At 45.2% G+C, this 22,716-nt stretch overlaps 1 protein-coding gene across 1 annotated transcript in view; it reads left to right on the top strand.

The window, feature by feature from the left end:
• POU6F2 (POU class 6 homeobox 2) overlaps positions 1-20,411 on the top strand; it is a 453,583-nt gene extending 433,172 nt beyond the window's left edge. The window contains exons 8-10 of the mRNA XM_026502925.4: positions 7,544-7,712; positions 16,273-16,441; positions 19,907-20,411. Coding sequence (XP_026358710.4) covers positions 7,544-7,712; positions 16,273-16,441; positions 19,907-20,411 — 843 coding nt within the window. The remainder of the gene's footprint in view (positions 1-7,543; positions 7,713-16,272; positions 16,442-19,906) is intronic.
• The last annotated feature ends 2,305 nt before the right edge of the window (positions 20,412-22,716 follow it).

Here is a 22,716-nt window from a genome sequence, read left to right as displayed (position 1 = left end):
TAATAAAATCATTACATCTTTAATTTCATTTTTACATCCGCCTACCATTAATTAAAAGAACCTGAAGAAAATCTAGGAGTGGACCTTCAACAACTCTTGATGATGATTTATTCCAATGATAAAAGATTGAGAACCTGCAAAGTTATCATCTGGAACGCAAGCAATATATTTTTAAAATATATACCAAGACTGGATGGCCCTGGATATAGCCTTCACACGATCACATCAGGGATTCTTGGTGAGCAAAGCAAGAGAATAAAAGTCAGAAAAAGACTAGATTTAAAAAAGAAGAAACAGAGAAAGATAAAAGTATCTTTCTGTGCAGGAAAAAAAAAAGCTACTTAATACAAAAACATTTGGTGGAGTTTGAAAGTAACCTTTTGTTCCCTCCATGGGACGCTGCAGCTACCGTGGGTTATGGGGAACTCCCCACCAAAGTAAGAGGGCCCCGGACCCCCTGGTTTGCCCTTACAACCCTGTGACCGCGAATTAATGACTTCTCCATAAGCAGCACAGACATCAATTTTGTGTATATTTATTCTCCCTTTGACTAAATTTCAACAAAAGTTAGCGAGAGTTTGTAGCATCATTAGGAGGGTAGAGACATTTGGAAGGAAAAATGTTGCAATTTGTAAAATCAAAGCATTGAAATTTTTCAAAAATTAAAGGCCATGGCTATAGTACTCGGAGCCTTGCTGTCTATGAAAGCATGCAATGTCTCTTCAAAAAGTAATCGTGGCGTTAATAGGAAACCAAAGGAAGGCAGTTCATTTAAATTGGCTCCCCAAAATGCCATCTGATTATCCAAATCCATTCATTTGTTTTTCAAATAAATACGAAATGTACTCCCTTACCTGTTTTTGAAAGTCAACTGTCCTTCCCAAGCCCCTGCCTGCCTGTAATAGTGGTTCCCGATCTTTTTGGGAACGGCACCCACGATGAGGCATAAATGACGCATTTCCGCCCTGAAAGAGCATAGGAGTTTTCCTAGATGAATGCAACCTGTATCGGCAACTCCAACGGAAAACAGCCCTTTGACCTTCCAGCCGCACAACCGGGCATCTTGCCCTCTGGTCTCCCCTTGTCACTCCCTGCCAAGCCCGGCCAACAGTGTCCTGGCCTGCAGTGCCTTTCACACCTTCTCTGTCTGGCAAACTCTGGCCACCGTCCCTCTGTCCAGGATCCCTCCTTCTCAGAGCTTCCCTACACGCTCCCTCATCTCTGCTTTCCCCTGCTCCATTCATCTTCATTTGCTAAATCCTAGCAAATCTAAGACCTGGGCTCCTGATCTACCCACAGCAGAATGAGCAGCTCAGTAACACTCACGCAGTCATTATGCCCTCCTTATTCTTGGAGGTTCTTATTAAATCCGGGCTGCGGCTTCTCTTGTCCGGACGTAATAAATCCTCTTCCTTTACCCTTTTTCAAAGAGAAGCTCCTTCAAAAACCTTGTGTGGTCCCTCAACCATCAGCATCACCTGGGAACTTGTTAGAAATGCAAATTCTTGAGCCGCATCCCAGACCTGCTGCATCACACCCTCCAGGCAAGGGTGGGGGATATGATCTGTGTTTTAACAGCCCTTCCAGGTGATTCTGACAAATGCTAAATCTTGAGACCCACTGACTTAATCTCTCTTCTAGCTATGATAAGGTACAAGTAGGTGCTCAGAAAAATGCCAGCCAGTGCAGGGAGGGGGAATCACGATGTCCTCCTGCATGCTCTTGCTCCTGCTAGAACTCTTGGGGTTATATTCACGTTCTCATTGCACCACCTGGGGATTTAGCCTGCGGTTCATTATGGCTCCCTGACATACTTGTAAAAGGCCAGACCTCCTCCATTTTGCCTTGGCATAATTGGAGAGTTTTCCCTTCCCCAAATTAATCTCTCTATATTTGCGTCCATTTGAATTCTACTGTTTACACGCATTCATTTTTCCAACTTGTCTAGCACATTCTGCATTTTATTCCATTTTCCAAGACACTTGTCACCTCGACTTATTTTTATAGCAATTGTGGATTCAATTGGAAGATGCTTCATTCCAGAAACTAAAACATTATTAAGGATATACTGTGTTACATATGGAAGCTATCCAGGGAGCCAGGGCATAGAAAATCGAGAATGTCGATAAAGCGTGCTTGTACTTGAATTTACTTTTGTTGAATATATTAAACGCCCAGCAATTCGAGCCAACACAAACAAACCAAAGAAGCCAGCCTCTGAAAGGCAACGGGAAGGAGAAGCTTTTCGGACCCCGAATCCTGTCCTTCCCTGTTTGTCATTTTCTGGACAAGATGGACTTTCCTCCCTCCTTCCCTGGGTAATGCTAAGCCCCAGGCTAACATGAACTGCCCCTTCCCTCTCCTTTTTTTTGTTGGCTCTGTGCTCTCAGCCTGTAGGAGTCAGCTTGGGCTACCGTAAGAGTGTGCCACAGACAGGGTGAAGTCTATTGTCTCATAGTTCTGGAAGCTAGAAGTCCAAGATCACTGTTGGACAGGGACACCTTTCCCTGAGGCCCCTCTTCTGGGTTTGCAGGTGGTCACCTCCTTCCTGTGTCGTCACGTGGTCTCTCCTCTCTACCAGTCTGGGTCCTAATCTCTTCTTCAAAGGACACCAGTCATACAGGATGAAGCCCTGCCCTAAGGACCTCATTTTAACTTCATTACCTCTTTGACGACCCAATCTTCAACTATAGTCCCATCCTGAGATACTGGAGGTTAGGACTTTATCATATGATTTTGGGGTGGGACACATTTCAGCCCATAACACAGCCTATTTACATCTGACTTACAGCTCAATAACAGGCAAGACAGTGATTCCCGGAACTTAGACGGCAATAGATTCCAGCTCCTTTGGGCAGTGCAGTGGGACTATAGAGAATAAATAGAAAATATGATCATATAAACAGGATACTTAGAAAAGTAAATTTGGGGTACTACCAATAACTGGGACTCGCTATATTAATCAAAAGAAAATCTATAGGCAACTCCATCTGAGACGTGTCCCAGACGACACCACAATCCTCAGGCTCTGGCTGCCTCCGACTACCATGTTTTCCTAAGAAATATGACATTTTAAATACTTCAGGACCTGTAGAAAATAATCCTAAACTACAAAATTACTTACATTGTCCTATTTAGCCAAACAGATGAGCTATGTTCAAAATGATAGACCGTGATCCACGCTGATCAACTCGAGCATGTGGCTCACCGTGACCAATCTGAACACATCTCGTTTGTTCGCGCACCACCCAGCTAGAGCTTCCTGCTGTCTCCCTGACTCATACCCGTCTCCAGTGTAGACAGGAGTGGGGCAGCAGGGTGCCTGCTGGAAGGAGCGCCGGCTCTCTGGACTCAAAGCTCAGTTATACCAGCTGTGTGACCCCGGGTAAGCCATCTGGTCTTTTTAAGTCTGTTTCCTCTTCTGTAAGGGCAACACCAATACCCAAGCAAGAGGGCTAATACCGAGATTTTAAAGTATACGTAAAAACACGTGGGAAGCATCCCATAAATGATATCCATATAGTTGGCCTCTCAAGATCAAGGCGATGTAATAAAACATCTGTCTTCATAGAAGCTTCTAAGATCCCCTTTCTCTCCAGGAAGGAAAAGGAAAGAACCCTTTCTTTCAGGCTACTGCCGATTCCCTAACTCCCTGCACTTCCTCTTGGTGAACGATTCCACTTTTTATGGCCAGTTATGTTTGAGGCATTTACACACCTATTCCTTTTGCCAGTAATTATGCAGGACAAGTCATACATGATTTTCAGATTTAAGTCAGGGTCTGAAAAACAACATAATTAAATCTAATTAACATTTTTCTAATGCTGTTTATTTAAAGTCTTCGAAATTTTTATATTGAAACCCAGAGCTGTTTCATGGAATAGCTTAAATCTCTGGTTTCTCTTTTTTTATTTGAGGCATATATTTTTAACATAATATTTCTACAGATTAATGCATCAAAATCATTAAACTAAGAATGTCACAGATAAGGCTACTTTTTTTTGTCATTTACCTGAAAGAATTACAGTGTTAGGGATGGGAAGTAACAGAAGTGTTACTCTAACACCCTCTTTTTCTGAGGGAAGAAGTTATAAAGAAGGTCGATCTCTGGGCTCATTTCGATATGTACAAAAGCCTCTTCCATCTGGACTTACAAGTGATTCTAGAATTAACAGATACGTGTTCATACATTCCCTACATTGGAATGAGACATATGGGCCCCAGTAAGCCTGCTACTGCTTATATAATTCCAAATCTTGACTAGTAAGAACTTTTCAAAATTTTTCTTGGTTTTTCCATATTGTCTGGTTAAACTCTGGAGGGAAAGCAGAACCCCAATGTCCTAAAAAGAAAAAAAATACTTATTTCCTTTGGAAGAAATGGGTCTTAGATTCTTAGATATCTTAGAGTGATCTCATTCTCTGCATGGATACAGAACAAGCTCTTAAAAGAACTATTTGATTTTCCTCTTGAATTTCTTCTCCTGCATAGCTTAATGCATAAGCCTTCGTTTGCTTTTTGAGTCTGTAGTGAGACTGCAGCCCATTAATTTGTTTCTCTACTGAGTTGAATCTGAGGAAGAAAATTTTTAATTGATTATTGTCTTACCCAGTTCCTTGATGGTACTTTACCACACCCAGGGCCAATAAAATATTGATGGAATGGTAAAATGGAAGGCTATCTCATGATTCAGTGACTCAAAACTGTGAAAACCTGTGTCAAGTAACAATATTTAGAAGGACAACCCAATAAGTTAGAAGGGGTAGACTGACATGCAAATATCCATCACCTTTTATTAAGCAAATTAAAAATAGATTTAATCTTTAATATGTGTCCCTACAGAATAAAATTTACTGGATTCAATTGTTGATTATGTGCTTGGCAGATTGGCTAATTACTTTGGGGCAGATGCTTGATGCATATTAATTTGGGTTCTATGTCAATTATCACCATCTTTTATTCACAATATAGCCTGCTCTTGGCACAGTTCAGTAACAATAAGGACGTTCACTTGAAAGGTAACTTCAAGCAATTCTGAAGGGGGACAAAATGGCATCCCAGAAGGAGCCCTGAGCTATGAATGAGAGCCCAGACTCTAATGTGCTCCAGACCACGTGATCTTGGGTCAGTCATTTACTCCTCAGAATCATGCTAGGTATATCTGCTGCCTAGGGCTGTCATGTGAACCCGGGGAGCAAAAGCATTGCCATGAGGGACCAGAGGAGAAATAGCTCCTTATGCATTTCCAAAGTAGCATCTTACTAACAGTTGTTTGCAGGTAAAATGTTAATTGATGGTTAAAAACACATTAGGGAATTTAAAAGACTGACAAATCCCAGGCATTGGTAAGGATGGAGAGCAGCTGGAACTTTCATACATTTCTTGTGGGAATACGAAATGCTACAACCACATTGGAAATCAGTCTGGTAGTTTCTTTAAAAAGTTCAACATGCGTTTATAGTAGGATGCAGGAATCCCGCAATTCCACTCCCAGGTATTTACAGAAGAGAAATGAAAACACAAGTATACACAAACCCTTGTACATTAAGTGTTTATGACCATTCTATTCATAATAGCCCCAGACTGGAAATAACCCAAATGTCCATCAACAGATGAATGGATAAGCCACCTGTGGCATGGATATCTATATAAAGAGAGGGTTACACACTACAAATAGATACTATATAACTACTCAGCAATAAAAAGGGATGATACTGCTGACACATGCAACAAAATGAATCTTAAAAACTGTATCCAAGCAAAAAAAGCCAGAGAAGAGAAGAGTACGTACTGTACGATTCCATTTTTAGAATCATGCCAAACGAGTCCATTGTGACAGAAAGTCCATTGTGCTTGTCTGGGGCTGGGCCTTGGGGGGAAATTGATTGCGAAGGGGATGAGGGAACTTTACAGAATGATGGGAAGGAAGGTTCTATGTCTTCATTATGATGGTGTTTCACAGATGTATCTATTTGACAAAACTCATCGAACTGCATGCTTGAATGGGTATATCTTAGTATGTATAAATGATCTCTCGGTAAAGTGAAGGAAAAAATGAGCACACACACAAACACACACACGCACAGGGAAAGCAGGGACAAATGTGACATTAACACGTCCCAGGCTGGCTGTCAGATCCTGAGAAGGTGTCAAAGATCAGATCAGGCCCTGAACTTTGGTCGGCACTCCCGTCAAAGTTCAAGGCCTGACCTGATTCTACTCCCGGGCTGACTTCCTTTTATAAAAACTCTGCTCCACCTGCGTCAGTGTGAAGATGGCCACGAAAGCAGTTTGTAAACCTAGGAGGGCTCTCTCCAATCACAAAGGTCACAATGGCTGGAGCTGATCGTGCGCTCATCCGGGGCCTTGAGCTCACCCTCTGTGTCAGCTTCCTGGGCAGAAGGGGTGGGGCGCCAGCGCACAGATGGAGAAGGATCCCTCCTGGGCCTCCAAGGGGACCTGGTATTTGCAAACCCTTCCCTTTCCTCCAACCTTCCTCTCCTGAGCTGGGCTTCTCTCACCACCCGGAACAACCGGCCTTTGAGAACCTCTAAAGGAGTCAGGAATAAATGGACATAAAGACTGCCTTTCCCGAGGAACACTGAATTTTGAAAATTAGGTTAATTCTTGCTTTTGGCATGGTGATTAAGAGCTCAAGCCTCAGGGTCAGACTTCGTGTGTCCAGACACCAGCTTCCCCACACCTACTGGATGAACCCACAAAACCCTTTAACCTCTCAGAGCTTCTGCTTCTTTGTCTGCAAAAGAGAGGTCAAAATAACACCCACTTCACAGGCTGATATAAGAATTAAATGAGCAAGGGCATCAAAGTCCTTAACACAGGGTGGATCGGAGTAAGAAATCGACAACTGAAAGCTACAAATGTTACAAGAAATCGACAACTGAAAGCTACAAATATGTTCCTCCTGGCTGCCCCAACTTCTCTCTCCGTTTCCTAGAGGACATCAGAGAAAGTTCTTCCCAACTTTACAGTAAGCCAGCCAGCCTCTTTGATCAGGACAGGGACAGAAAGTTCCCAAACTCAATTCATACTCAGCCTCAATGGGAACTTTCCTAAAAATACCAGTTACAGAAGACAAAACGGTTGGGCGCAGCCACACCTGTAAGCTTGAGTCCCACACTCCGAGTTGATTGCCAGCACTGTATTTTCTCTATACATACTGGAGAAGCCTGTCAAGTGCGCTGTAATTGTGTCAACAGGCAGAAAAGAGTCCAGTCGCACGCTGTGGTCGAGAAAGGTAGAAAATTGGGTGCTCCGGGAAGCCAAGGAGGAAATTAAAATATATTTAGGATTACTAATAAAATGCCTGTCAGGCAAGCAGCAACATATTATATACCAAAAAATAAAAAATAAATAAATAAATAAATCCTGCCAGTTGTGTAGAGTTTGCGCTGTGCCTGAGAAGTAGAATGTTCTTGGAAACACAATGCTTCAACCCCAGATGAAACTTCTATCCCCTGGCATTTTCCCTCCCCCGATTTCTCACTCATGTGTGTATTTTTTACATCCCCCTCCCATGTAGCTCCACCAACCCTCCCAGACGTCAGTGGGTCAAGCAGCCTCCCAAAGCAGCCTTCTGCACCTGGCTCACAGCCAAGCATCCATGTCTCAAAGCCCCGTCCGGCAGGCTTCCTCTTCTTCCTCCTCATCCTCCTCTTCTTCAGCTTTGAGCGTGGGCCAGTTAGTCAGCAGTAAGTATCCTTTCTGGCTCGGTTAAATCACGGTGGCCTTCTTGTTGCCTGTCTGCAATGCCTTCCGTTCTCTCTCTCTCTCTTCTCCTCCTCCTCCTCCTCCTCCCTTTCTCTCTCCCCGCCAACGCTCTGTCCTTCTTTCTCTCTTTAAACATCAAAGAGGAATTTCCTCTCCCTTCTAGGCCAATACCGGCATAAGGTCTCTGCCCAGGGCCAGATGGTTTTTTAGGGAAGCAGGCCCCCCGAGCACACCCCCTCGATGAGTGCTCGCAGGGGCCGGTCTCGATCTCAAGTGCTTTCTGCCTCGCTGAGTCAGCCCTGCGGCTTCAGAAGGGAGAAGCTGATCAGCTCACAGGCCATGAGCCACGGAGCTCAGGACTGAAATAACCAACAATGGGCACTCAGCCAGCAGGTCAAGCTGCTTTTCAGTGTGTTTGAAGTCCCCTGCCGTTCTATTTGTAGGTGTCAGAGGCAATGAAAGAGAGCGTGCCCGTGGGCGGGTGGGTGTGTGTGCACAATGAGCCGTCTCCAGTGGCTGGTGGGGAGGCTGCGTGGGCTGGAACAGGATGGGAAATCTCCGAGCCACCATTCATAAAATCAAATAAGCCTGCAGGTCCGCTTCCCTGAGTGGGTCACATATAGATATAATTTTTAGAAATGGCACGTGGCCCCATGTGAAGACAGCATATGTATCACATGCAAATCGAAATGTGTGAGGATGAAAGGTACGGTGGTCTGATTTCAGGTTAGTCATTCAGCTTCGGTGCCATTTTTACCCATAAATAAAACCGCAGAATGCACCCTTCGATTATAATTTTCCAGGAACCGAAAATCCAGTAATTACATGTTTAAAGGGCTTTGGCACTGCATAGCCATCTGTGCCATAAAATAAGGACACCTCTGAGTATCTGTGTTTGATCAAGTGTCGTGAATAACTTGTTATAATGGGAACAGTGGGGATCCTCACACATCATCTGTAATGCAAAGCAAAATGGAGGGTTGCCATGCCCTCCCCACGCAAGCAACCCCCCCAAAAAAGAATATATATGTGTGTGCATACATGCATATATGTTCAATAATATGGATAATTCAGGCAAGAAGGATATGGAATGAAGAAGAAAATGAGGAATTATGGGAAGAAAAAAAGATACCCAAGTATCTCAACTAGTCTGGAAGCTGATCCCAAAGATGGGTCAACACCAGAGTTTCAGGGTACGTATGGAGTTTGCCATCAGCCAGTTATTATAGGTTGTTTAGATATACAGCCCCTCTTGTTTGGGCCAGAAACTCTAGTTTTACTGGAATAAAATCATAAATAAAGTTAATTTAATTATAGCCAGATTTTGCCCAATAAAGACACTCCTCATAGGGGTGTCAGAAAAGATTTCAATGTCATTCCAATTTGATATTCTGCCTAAGTTTCCACAAAATACTCTAGTTGTAAATAGCAGCAAGGTCATAAATTTAGGATAGGCTGTTAAGCTTTGGTCCTGAAAGAAAAGGAACTGAGATCAAACATCTTAGAGAGAAGAAATAAGTTATATATGAAATAAAGTACAAATCACCCCACAAATGCAGTATTTTACACAATGTAAACACCCGGCCCATGTTGGAGATGAATGAGTGGCTGAACACAGAGACAGATAGATGGAGGATACCGGGTTCTCTCTAGTCACTTGTCTCAAACTGGGCAGGAAAGGATTAGCCTTTTTTGGAAACCAGTCACAGGGCTACTTAATGGGACAGATGGACTTTCAATTGCACAGTGGCCAATGGGGCATCTAAGTTCTGGGTGTATAATGAGTGAATCATATTACATATTCTGATATGAAATATAAAGAATGGGGACAGAGACTCCTTTATCATATGCCCTTGAGGCAGGAAACTCCAAACCCATATGCAGAGCCTGAATGAGGAGCCTTCTCTGGCAGATAGAGGAGAGGCTCTAGCGGTACCATGGGGGTCAGACTTTACACAAATCCATTCCTGGGCTTAAAATTGCTACAGATTTTGAGCATGTTGTTTAATTGATTTCCTTCTGTCTCAAAACCCAACTACACAATGAGTGAAGCACGGAGCACTTCCCCCACAAATCTCTGTTTGAGACTGGATTTGTAAAGTAGGGTTTTCAAAGCACTTTCAATACTGTGCTCATTTTAATACAATGAGGTCATAGAAATCCTCGTTTGCAGATCTTGAAACTGACATCAGATAGATCCTGAAAGTACAACCCATTTTGGCCATCTTCTGTCAGAGGGACCACGTCCCGTCTAGGTTGAGAGACGGTGACACTCTGTGTGACAAATCTGATGGGTGGCAGGGCCAGGGTGATAACTCAAAGAGTCTGATTCCATGGGTCGTACACACACTACACAGCACAGCTGCCTTAAAAAATAGGATGCTTACACCTAAATGTTATCCAGTGAAATTTGAATGACAATATATATCAAATCACCTAAATATCTTCAAATAATTCTTTAAAAACCAGGACCCATGCCTTACAATTAAAGCACAGGCTTTTCCCTGAGCTAATATAAAGAGAAAAACTAGACATTGTTCATATTTTGAAATTATATTCAAGCATGAAATATCCATTTAAAATTATTTTTGTCTGAGATGAAACTTCACCAAATGGGCAGATAGGATAATGTGGGGAGACCCAACCCCATACTTCAGATGTAGTTGTGATACAGGTTAAATTACAGGGGAGTAAAAAGGTGGTTTTTGTCAGAGACTGTCAACTTAAAAATAAAAACACAGTGCCCTGTATATGCCAAGCACAGGAATAGAACTTAAGAAAGCAGAAATAAGCAAGATGGGCTCCTCGCCCTGGGGGAGGTCATGAACTGGTAACAAAGAAACACAAGTACAATAAAGGGAAATGAATGCTATGATCAACACATGAACAGGGACTATGGCACTACAGTCGATAGTTAACTTGGTTTTAGAGGTTGAGACAGAACAGAAGGACTTGCTAGAATCAATAATTCTTGAATTGAGTTAGATGGTTAATCAACAAATCCCTCCAAGAAACCAAGGCCATAGGAAGAACCAGGTCAAATTGGACTTGAACCTGTGGCCAAGACCTTGGTCAATGAACCCTCCCACGTCATGGTCAAAGACCGTCATCATAGCACTGTGCAACTTGCCATTGTTCTAGATAAAATGGAGTCAAAAGTCACCCCGAAATCTCCCCCACTCCAGGCAAAGAGCACCACATCTGAGCTCCGCATAACCAAACAAGCAGACTCCTTACTCCTCAGAACACCCACTGTAGGTACCTGTTCGCGCACCCACACAGCTTGCTCTGTGTCACACCTTGCTCAGTCTCCACAGTCATCAGAGGAAATATAGTTTCTATAAGCAGGGCTTTTGGAAAGTCTAACAGAGTCAAACAAGTGACTTGATAAATGTCTCAAACTGGCTCAAGATTACACAGTACTGTTTAAAAACAGGTAGATTTCAGGTTTTGTTTTGTTTTTTTATTCTTTGCTGAGTTTGGTTTGGTTTTGTTTTTCAGTACACACTCTTTAAACCCCTGGCCTATAAAGTTGATTTTTTTAGACAGCAAAGGACCTCTGGCTATTACCAGAAAAAACAAACCATAAAGTGAACATAAAGATGCATGGTGATCGCTCACGGCACCCCTGATTCCCATGATCACAGTTCACACCATTTTCCACAATGAAGTCACCACATTGCAAGGAAACTGTTCTCCCAAATTACATTGCACGTTCTCAAGTGGTTTCTTATTTCTTAGAAATATTTGGTAAATATGCCCATTATTTGCTGCAAGAATAGCGTAAGAAGGCAGATAGGTGTTTACAGAAGACCGTTAATTCGTACTTGGCAGCTTCTTTAAAGTTGCATATTTTTCATAGAAAAATCCCACAAGCAGAGGTTTAGAAAGATGATGTTGATGGATGGTGACGGTTCGACCCAGTTAGCAACCCCTTATACAGGTGTCTACGTTAACTGGTGGAAGGAGCTAAATTTAAAAAATTAAACAAAACATCTGTGCCGGTCCTTCCTCAGCGCTCCGTTCAGTATGGACCCAGATTCTGCAGAACAGGTTTGTTTTCACCTGATTTGCATTTAGTTCCCATAAATTTTTTTTTTTTTACTTTTCGGCCCTTGCATTCCAGGTTTGATTTGGGAAACATCCTACCTACGAAATCCTGCCAGTCTTCAATGCCAGTTGATTCTAAAACTCTGAGCCAGTTAATCTCTATACAGGTTGATCTTCTGTCTCCTGTAGCAGGGGTCAGACTTGCGGCCGACCCTGGCAATCGTCGCTGTTGCTTCCTGACCCTGTACTTAATATACTGGGCTCACTTAATCTGGAGCAAACTTCTCTAAAAGGTGTCACTTCTTCCTCGATGCAGAGAAATCCCTGACCGGGTTGCCCTAGTGCTGAACTGACCTGGTAGCGAATCTGAGAGATCCCTGTGAGGTCCCCATCAAGCCGGTCTCAGATTCATGCTTGACATTAACCCAACCTCCCCGAGCCAGGAGACTGGATGATGGAAGGCCAGACTGAGCTATCCCAGGACGGAATGTCAACCTCTGAGCCAGCCTGAGAGCTGAAGTCACAGCCCAGGGAAGAAGTGCCCATCTCAGATAGAGATGGAAAAGCGTATATCCCTTCTCAGATAGAACAGCGTATACCCCTTAAGGAAGGGGTGTTGTTGCAACAGTGGAGGGAAAATCCTCAAGAGTTTAAGACCGAAACTTTAGGATTAAAAAAAAAAAAAAAAGCATTGATTTTTTTTGTTGTTGTTATTAATTCAAAAAACACCTTACAGACACCACCTCATGAGTTCTCCCGAAGTGTGAAAACAAGTCCCACATGTTATAATCAGGGTGAAACCGATTTTTGTCCATGGGTGGGCCCCTTCTTTGCATGGGAAGGGGGGCCCCTGTCGTCTTGGAACTCATGGAGAAAACTGCAGGAAGACATTTTACCACCCGATTTTGGGGGTAAGAACAATAATATAAAGAAACCCAGGCAACTCATTTCCAGCAATTAACAAACGCTGCAAAGAAGGAGATACCGAGTTCCCTTCCCTGGGCCTTTACCCAACAGATCACCGACCTGTTTAAATTTCACAAGAATCCCTATCTCGTCAGCTCTCTAAGTAGAACAAGGAAAAAGACAAGAGGGGAAATGCGTGAGAAGAGGAAGAAGGAGTGATGAGTGTCTGGAGCCCCATGGAAGACCCTGGCCTCAGGGGGGCGGGTGCCCAGCTCTCTGAGCTTTGGAGTGAAAGCTGTGAGAATCGGCTCAGTGCAGGGAGTAAGAGCCCACAGCTTTCTGTCCCACTCTGGTTATTGCCAGTGATCTGGCAATCTACACACAGACGGAGCTGCTAGTCTCGGGGAAGCAGGGAGGAGACAGAAGCCTGGAAGGCAGCAGGGGAAGGGAAGAAGTAAGATAGGACGGATTTACATCCACAGAGCACAGTCTTCTTCGAGATCTAAGACCCGCGCCTCACATGCTGCGTAACTCGCTTGATTCCTGAGGATCTAGAGAGGGAGCTAATACAGCGCAACGTGTTTACTTCCCACACGGCTACTTAGCTTTGCTCAGAGAAAAACTCTCCCTCTGACTCCAGACTACACTGGCAACCCCAGCCCTCTGACACCCAGGCGTTCGCCTCTTGCCATAAATGGTGGAGTTGGGGTCAGGGAAGAGTAAAGGATGGGGTGCCGGCCCAGGGGTCCCCCTTCGCAGCACCTTTTTGGCTCATCACTCTCTTACACAGGTGGTACAGCAACTTTTCTGTGTCAGAATCACACGGGGTACTTGTTCAAAATGCATGTCCTGGGCCCCATCAGGTGACTCCTAGTCCTGCCAAAGGAAGAAAAGCACCATCCTAAAAGCCATATCGTCACAAGGAAAGTCTCTGGTTTCCACCCTTGGTTTGGAACCTCCACCGTCCACGTGGATAAGGCTGCCATGACCCTCAGCCTTCTCTCCCCGTGCCTTTCTGTACCAAGTGGCCAGCTCTCTTCCAAACCAGAGCTTCTCGACTACTATTGTATCATCACCTCCTTCCCCAAAAGAAACCATTTTATGCTTTTTTTATCCCAGTTGCCCTCCTTCCCCCGTGAAAGGTTACTATCACAGGTCTACCGCACATCTGTACTGTTTATGGACCACGGCCCTCTGGGGGGCCACAACCATCGTCCAATAGAAGACTTTGTCACCTTCCCCCACCACCACCCCAGAAGCGATTCCCACCCCGTTGGGAAAGCACACTCAGAACATAGAGTCCCCAAAATAGGCTGAGCCAGGCAGCAGGTCTAAGGAGGGCTGCCGAGGAGGAGGAGCTGAACGGGCAGCGAGAACCCGCTGACGGATTGTTCCCAAGGAAGTGCCAATGGAGGCCTGGTGCAGCCAAACCTTCCAACATTTCAAAAGAACATAAAAAAAAAAAAGAGATGTTTTTCTTGAGAAACCTCCCAATGTTTAAATGTTGGCAATTCCCAAAACTTGTAAGCTCTAGGAAAGCTGAGTTTCATGCTCAAGCTGCTCATTTGCAACTTCTGCTCTAGGAATGTTTAAAGGAAGAAGTGAGAGAAGAGGCTCCAGGCTGCTGTGTGCGTGGACATGACTTCCCAGAATCCTTAGCAAACCCTTGAAGTTGCTTCCAGGCTGCTGCACTGGTGGGAATTAAGATCCAGAGGGCAGCCTCTCCCAAGGACAACCCAAACAAGTCTTCCTTTAACCAGGGTTGCCAGCCCTCTGGGGAGAATTTGGGGAGGGGGGGTAGAGCAAGATTTTAATTAACCTTAATCAGTTTTCTAGTCACCCTGTGCCCCCACCCATGGACACAGATTCTCGATGTCCTACACTGAAATAGCCCCCACTCCTAGCACGAGCTCCCCAGTCCAGCCTGCCAAAACGCTTGCAGGCAACCCCCAGAGTGCTTTGCTCCTGCCTGTCTGCACGCTGCTCCCACTGGCCCCTCCATTTCAGGACAGCTGCCCATTGGGCATGACCCAGATGAATCCTCCCTCCTGTCACCTCTCCCTTCTCTGTAAATTCTGCTGTGGGGGTGACACAGTTAGTTCTTGATTATACTCAGCCTGGTATTTTTCATGAATTGATTCGCATTCATAATACTGAGCACCAACCCCTATAGACTCTAAACCCCGTAAAGGCTGGAACTGCCTCCCCTATTTCTCTTGCTCCCCCTTAATACTCAGTAGGATGCCCAGGTGTCACTTGAGAAATACAGACGGGTGGCAGTGGTTGTACCACTTTTCAATCTTTCCTCGACAAACTTCTGACGAAGGACATGCAAAAATTCTATAGGAATTTTTTTAATGTGAAGAGAAAGAAGGTACAGTGCCTCACTGTCTTGCTGATTCTACCGGCAGAGTGCATTTCCCCTGCAATGAGAGATTTGTACGGGAAGCTCCAAGCCCCGCCCCCCCAGGTATTAACATGTTTATTTCAAAGCTTTGAAAAATTGGCCCTTGAAATGCAAATGTTTATTTCTCTTCATGATCACAGGAGTTTCTGTAGCCCTGAGCCCCAAAGATGAATCTAGTCCATCAGAGTCCCTAGACAAGTACTTGAATTTCCTGAAAATGATGGATTATTGTGCAGAAAGAGGAAGAGAAAAACTTTTCACCGAAGTCCGAGGAATGAGGTGGAGAACAATAGAGTCAGCTAGCAGGGAGAACGGCTTCGCTCCAGGCAGGAGCGAGCAGCACTTTGAAATCTTCCCCTATCCCCAACCCATGCTGTCTCCAGCTTGGTGCACGCTTTCATTTATCATTTATCTGGGGATCAGTAGCGGGAAGCGGGGGGTGGGGAGGTTCGTTCTCCAGCTGTTGTGTCATTTCCCTTGATAAGTCCTAAATTGACCGCGTTATCCGGCACCAAAGGAGCCTTCCTGCAGTAAGCATTTTTTATTATGTGCCCTTTTAGGGGACAAAGGCATCGTGTCAGTAAACTGCTACCAGGGGGAGAAAAGACAATATTATTCTCACAGCTTCATAAGCATGCTCTTCCGAGGGGTTAACGTGAACGTAAGAAATTAGACAACATTACCATCTGTTAGCCTTGCTGCAGTGGTGATCCGGTAAAGGGAAAAACAAAATCCTATTTTTTTCAAGGGCAATTTTTAGCCCTAAAGAACCCACTTAAGACATTTCAAATTGAAACCTTTCCATGTTTCTATTTTTGCACAATATGTGAACCTATCGATGGGCAAAATGGAGTTGTATCCCCTAGCTAGCGCCCTCCTGCCCTGGCTGTTACCGGTTCTGCCAGGGGAACACGCTCCTGTACCATGAAAGTGGTCGTGTGTGAACTACCTGTGGTTGTATCTGGAATAGAACTATCCCGAAGGGTGATTTGTGGAGGTGTAACGACTTGAGGCTGGGTCCTGGGTGCCTCACTTGGGAGACAAAGAGAACATTCTGCCGTGTCGGTTTCCCCACCACCTGCTGTTAAAGAGAGCCACTTTCTTAGAAGCCGTAATAAACTGATATTACTTGGATGTGTGTTGACGTATTGATCCTATTTTTAAAAACATCTCCACAGATCCTCAAACTGCAGCGGGTGAGGTGGATGGGGTTAATCTGGAGGAGATCCGAGAATTTGCCAAAGCTTTTAAAATCCGGCGCCTGTCCCTTGGCCTGACCCAGACTCAGGTGGGACAGGCTCTCAGTGCTACAGAGGGCCCCGCGTACAGCCAGTCGGCCATCTGCAGGTAACCCGTGCCCACATGCTGTCACCTCTCCTGGCCGGCCTGGGCCTCGTTTGTCCTCATGGCTCAGCTTGTCTTCTTCGGGTGGGCAGAGCTGGAGGGGTAGAGTATGGGAACTAAGTTGGGGGGGAGGGGGTTATACGTTGCAATCGGTGACATTGATAGAAATGAAGGTGCTAAAGCAGGTTCGGGGCCTGGCTTGATAACTCCTGTCAACTCACAAAGAAGGCAGTGTCATTGGAAATCCCCCACTGCGGGCCAGAAGCTTCCTTCTGGACCCACCCTCCGACGCAGCTGAGAGCTCCCGGGCTCCTGTCGGCAGACGGGTATCCTGAGCAAAGGCCATAAGGCTGCCAGTCCCAATGGGTGTTCACACTCCCCACCATTTCTGCCCAGGGATGGCTCTCGGGATGTTTCCAAGGAAATACACCTTACCAAGAAAATTAACCATCTCCTGACCGCAATGGAATGCTTTAACATTGCCTTCCCAGACACAACACGAAAAGCCCGTGTTTTCAAAGAAGCAGCTGCTTTATGTGGCTCGGAAAGGGGTAGTGAGACTCTGGCCTACCCTGTCCCCACCCCTCTAAATAAATAAATAAATAAATAAATAAATAAATAAATAAATGACAGAAGCCGGCCTTGGTTGTGTTCCAGTTGATCGGGGTCAAGCCACCAGCAGCGGACCCGCGCATGCCTGCGTGTGTGTTGCACTAATCCCATGTTTATGCATGAGGTAACAAAGGCACTTCTGTAAGAGCTTTTTCCTCTTGGGCAATGCCTTATGAGTCCTCCTCCATCAGGAAACGCCAAGAAACCAACTCTAAACTCATTTAAGTGGATTTTGTTCTTGGTGATCCATGAAATGCTGTCTTTTTATCTGCTCTTTATACTTTTAATGTATTCCCCAAAGGACGGAAGTGTACTTTTCCTGCAGTTTAAGACTAAGGTTATAAATAACATCAGTATGGGGTAGTAGCTTGCAGCTCACATTTTGCTCAATGATTTTCCATAAAACCCATTGATTGTTGTTAAATACAAAAAGCGCCATAGGATCCTCTCACTTCTATGGTCTCCCCTACTGTTTTTTCTTATAAGATACCTCCCTGTAGAAAATAACCTTTATTCAGTCTATACAAGGATACTACTGCTGGGAAATTTGTTTCAAGGCTTGTATATGTTATTCCCAACAACACGGACCGAAACATCAACACTAACAAACAGCATCAATGATATGAATACTGTTGCTCCCTGTTGGGAAACATTAATTTTGTTTCATCTTGACAGCCTTGTGATGAAGGCAGCCACAGGTTTTTTAAGTTGTCAATTTGTTATTTTTGCTCAAGTCCTTTTTGGTTTATTTTTAGTCCTAAAACGTGATTTCCTTTTATTGGCTTAAGTGCCATCTCATGTTTTCACCGACACCCATAGAGTGTCTGGGGCATTCCCAATCAAACATGTAGATTTCTAAAGTCTTCCCCAGGGGAAGCCAAGAAAGCTATGGCTGAAATGGAGAGAGAGACCCTGGGAATTCACCGCATCACAGTATATGCCAGATGCCTTGATTTTATAGCCCTTCTCTAGCTTCTAGCGTCTTGGTGAGCTAGTTTTAAGAGCTAACTGCCAAGAGGAAAAAAAAAATGAAAAGTCTTGAAAGAGACGGAGATCTGACATTGGAATAATTCACATTTATTCAAGGGAAGGGAAGGAAACCACATTTGAGCCTGCACACCCAGGTGTCACTTAGGAGAGACCGTGACTCCCGGGCATGGCTTTACCAGTCCCTCCTTAACAGAGACACAGAGAAGGAAACACCACCAACACACCGAACATCCCTGTTGCAAGCTTTGTCCCTCATGCCATGGCACTGTGAAGCCTGTTGTCAATCTACCCAGAGTTTAAGCTCTGCAGCTTTTATGGTAAAATGTGGTATGTAGCAAATTACCACGACAGTTTGAGCTTTGTGGCAAGCTCATTAAATGACATTAGATGATTAGTTCATTTTCTACTGAAAGCAAAATGTACTTCTTCCCCCCTTTGATCAGTAGTGGAAGTTGGGTTTTTAAAAAAACAAATAACCCCTTGAACTCTACAGGGAAGGCAATGCTATGGAAATCACGTTAAAACTTGATACTATTTGCACGGCTTATCACCGCATCTAAAATGCAGTGTCAGAGATAAGATTATGGCCCGTAAAGGAAGCCTCTCCTTTTGTGTCCTTCTGCGAGCGTCCTTCGGAAGCATAGTCTGGCCAGAGCAAGTTCATTTTCGCTCTCTAAGGTGCACTCTGCAGTCAGGCGGTTGTCTTTCGATACACTGAATGCTTAAAAAGAGTGTATCCCAAGAGGATCCCAAAGAGAGGCTCTGCGTATCTGAAGTCATCACATGGAGGGCCGTGAATTTGGGTTTAGAATAAACAAATGCAGGCACGAAAGCAATTGGCACTTTGGTGTATTTCATTGAGCGTGAGGCTGAATTTGATACCAGGATGACCTCTTAAAACACTCTGTATCATTTTGTCCCGGGATGCTTCATACTTTTTAAAATGAGTGTAGCAAAGAATTGCTGATGGCGATGGATACATAGAAGATCTCATTTGCAGAAAATGATATCATTGGAGTACCGTTTGCAGATATCACACATTAAACACAGCTTGATGCCCTGGTGCCAAAGTACACCATTACCCCGGCCGGGGCTTGAAAGGCATGAGAGGCGGCCTTGCCCATCCGGAGAGGGGGGTGTTCGTAGCCATTACAAGGTGTCCGGCTGCTCCAGTCCCCCAGTAAAGTAGCAACGGGCTGTGTTTCACCTGGAAAGGGGGCAGGTTGTTAACTGACATACCGAGCAAATTGTTCGTTACTAGACAGAGAAGGGGTGGGGGGGAGAGAGAGAGAGACTGAGATTAAAATGAGACACTCAACAGAGATGAACAGAATCGCGTCCCAGTTGCCATCTCTGAGTCTGGCCACAGACACATTTTCATAACCGAGGCCATGCGAGGAGTTTCAGGAAAAGTAAGCGTAAGACCTAAGAAAGAATGGTCGTAAATGAAAGAACTTGACAGCTGTTGTCTCGGACACCGCTTCCCGGTGTTGGGTGTTGGTTTTCTGCTCGAGGCTGGGACGGCTGGGGAAACGCGGCCGGGCGCGGGGTGGAAACGCTCAGCGCTCCAGTGCGTGCAGGACAAAGAGCGGCGGGGGGTTCTTGTGTCCGGCGCGCGGGCGCGCGGGTCCCGCCGTCTGCACCCCTCCCCACCCCCCATCCGTGTGGCTGTGCGGGCTGCATGCGGGGCATGAAGCATGCGTGCGGGGCGGGGGGCGCTGGCTTGAGCGGGGGACCGTACCTTGCAGCCGGCTGCCCATCCGGAGTGAATTCGCTCTGCCAGGCGGTCAGGCAGGCAGGCAGGCAGGAGGCCCCCCCTGGCAGAGGACTCAGTGTAAGACTGTTCTTTCTCAATTCTCCCCCCAGACACACCATCCTGAGAAGCCACTTTTTCCTACCACAGGAAGCCCAAGAGAACACTATAGCTAGCAGTCTGACAGCCAAACTGAACCCTGGCCTTTTGTATCCTGCCAGGTTTGAAAAGCTGGACATCACCCCTAAAAGTGCCCAGAAGATCAAGCCGGTGCTTGAGCGGTGGATGGCTGAGGCTGAGGCCCGCCACCGAGCAGGTATGCAGAACCTGACCGAGTTTATCGGGAGCGAACCGTCCAAAAAGCGCAAGCGGCGCACCTCCTTCACACCCCAGGCCCTTGAGATCCTCAATGCCCACTTTGAGAAGAACACACACCCCTCTGGGCAGGAAATGACCGAAATTGCCGAGAAGCTGAACTATGACCGGGAAGTAGTTAGAGTTTGGTTCTGCAATAAGAGGCAAGCCCTGAAGAACACCATTAAGCGCTTGAAACAGCACGAGCCGGCCACGGCCGTCCCCCTGGAGCCCCTAACGGACTCTCTGGAAGAAAACTCCTAAAGAGACGCCCAGCCCAGGAGCAGAAGCAAAACCCACCGAAACTTAGCCGCCGCCCTCGGACTCCACAAATCAGAGTTCATGATAACAATAGTGATACATTGGAAAGAAAATCGAAAAAGAGGCTCCCCAGTCCTTTCCCCTTGTAAGTAAAAAGACTTACGAAAACTACCAAGTGGACAGAATGCTTTATACGTGTCCGTTGGTTTTCCAAAAAGAAAAAAAAAAGGTTTTTTTGAAAATTTTTAAACAAGGCACTCACCACCCCTGCAGGTACGCGTGGTAGGATAGTCCCCCGGCCCGACCGTCTCCCCGAAGCCAATTTTCTAATGGACTTAGAGCAAACCAAATAACCACATACTTTTTTCTGTATATTATGAAAATGTGAACACATTTTAAGGAAAAAGAAAAACAACTAAGCCAAAAAAAAAAAAAAAAGTAAGAAAGAAAAGAAAGAAAAAAAGAAAAAGAAAAAAAAAAAAACAACGAACTAAAACTTGTTATCTGTTCAAAGCGAATACAAGCCTGCCACCTGGAGGAGGGACTACATTCTTTCAGGTTCTAAGTGCTGATTCACTATGAAACCCTATTAACCAAAGTCAGAAACATGGCATTGCAAACGCGATCGTTGGTCTACTCTTCTCTGCGTGTAAGGTTGTGTTACGAATTTTTACATTTGTACCTAAAGGAAAATTAAGAAGCCTGATTTCTCCCGTCGTACCCATCTCTGTCCCCACCTGTGGGGTGGGGGCCATTGTTGAAGCCATTCTCTGAGGCTCACTGTCGGTTTTCATTTGGGGTGGGGGGGTTCTTTTTTTCTTTGTCTTGATTTTGTTTGGGGGGGGAGGGGGGCATCCTGGATCGTGTGCCAAAGCGTCCATTGCTTTCTTCTCACTATGACTTGTGGGTTTGAGAAAAGAAAATGGAGCTCGCATTTCTCATTCTTCCTCCATTTCTCCATCTCCCTCTTGTGCCGCCTCCAGGGTCTGCTGGAGGGCCAGAGTGGGAAGGGTGTCTTTTCCACTCAGATCCCGGTGAAATGCAGGAGAGACTCCAGAATAACTAGGGCTTTGCTCAATGAACTGTCAACACTGGTATAAGCTGTAATTGTACTCACTGTCCACACCAGAGCTTGGGATTTTTCTCAGTCTGTTGGCCACTTACATGGAGAGCTGACCAAACCTAATTTTGTAATATAAACATAAACTGCACATTTGGTTCAATACTTACATCTATGTTATGCTTCTGTGCAAAGCAATTTCTCTCAGAAGTCTGATAGCCAAAGAAATGTCTCAAGATTTCAGTCAAAACACACACACAGCATGCACACACCCATATGCACACACACAAAGACAACAGGCCAAAAAGAAAGGGATGGTAACTGGGTCATTAGAGGCCATCATGTATCCTGTAAATCCCATCTTTTCTGCCACTCTTTTCATTCCAATAGGGATGGCAGACTTTTTTCAGCGGGGAGAGCAATTGTTACTGGGATATATATATACAAATGGAACAGAAAGTGGGAAGACAAATTTAAATGATTGGGATTGGGGGCTGGGTTCTTGAGGGGAGCAAAAATTGTAAGAGTGAAGTACCTCCACTAAAAGGAAATTCTAGAAGCGGTTTATCTAACCCATCAGAATAGCCTTCACCATTAGAACTAGGGGATTAGTTCAGTTTTCAAAATTAACTTACTCAAAGATCACGGGCCGAAATCACCTGATAAGCCAGAAGGAAAGGGTGAGACGTGAGGATGGCTGGGCAGGTGGCCACCTCGAACCCACAGCTGCTGTTTCCCGCAGGGACAGGCACAATGTCAAAGTCAAATGCACAAAGTCCTAGGAGCTGGCAAAGAGAACCACCGATTTGCCTGCTGTCTAGATGCAAATATTCCCGAGCAATTAGTCACTAATCACACTCACGTACTCTCTAGAAGTAAATTGTGAAAGAAGAAAAAAAAAAACCCTCAAGTTGCCCAACTGAATAGAAATGTCATCTTCTTCCCCTAACGCACTCCCTCCCCCATGGGATGTGAGTTTCTTCTTCTGTGGGCCCCTTTGCTGGCGGTGTCAGTGCAATGGTAGGACTGTCCCCACCCTCCCACCTCCTGGACAGTTCCTATGCCAATCAGGAGACCACCAGCGAGGAAACTCAAAAAGAAATTCTGCAACTGGAATCATTTGCTTGTAAAGGCATTTCCATTCCGCCAGTCTGATGCTAACTGGGCCACAGCGAACTTGATCTTCAATGCCAGTGACACCATGGTACCCATTTCGCCACCTCAAAAACCGCACACAAAGACTGACAG

Source organism: Ursus arctos, unplaced genomic scaffold, assembly GCF_023065955.2.
Source record: "Ursus arctos isolate Adak ecotype North America unplaced genomic scaffold, UrsArc2.0 scaffold_3, whole genome shotgun sequence".
Taxonomy (NCBI): domain Eukaryota; kingdom Metazoa; phylum Chordata; class Mammalia; order Carnivora; family Ursidae; genus Ursus; species Ursus arctos.
Note: the sequence above shows the minus strand (reverse complement) of the source record. Positions and strands in the feature narration are given on the sequence as shown.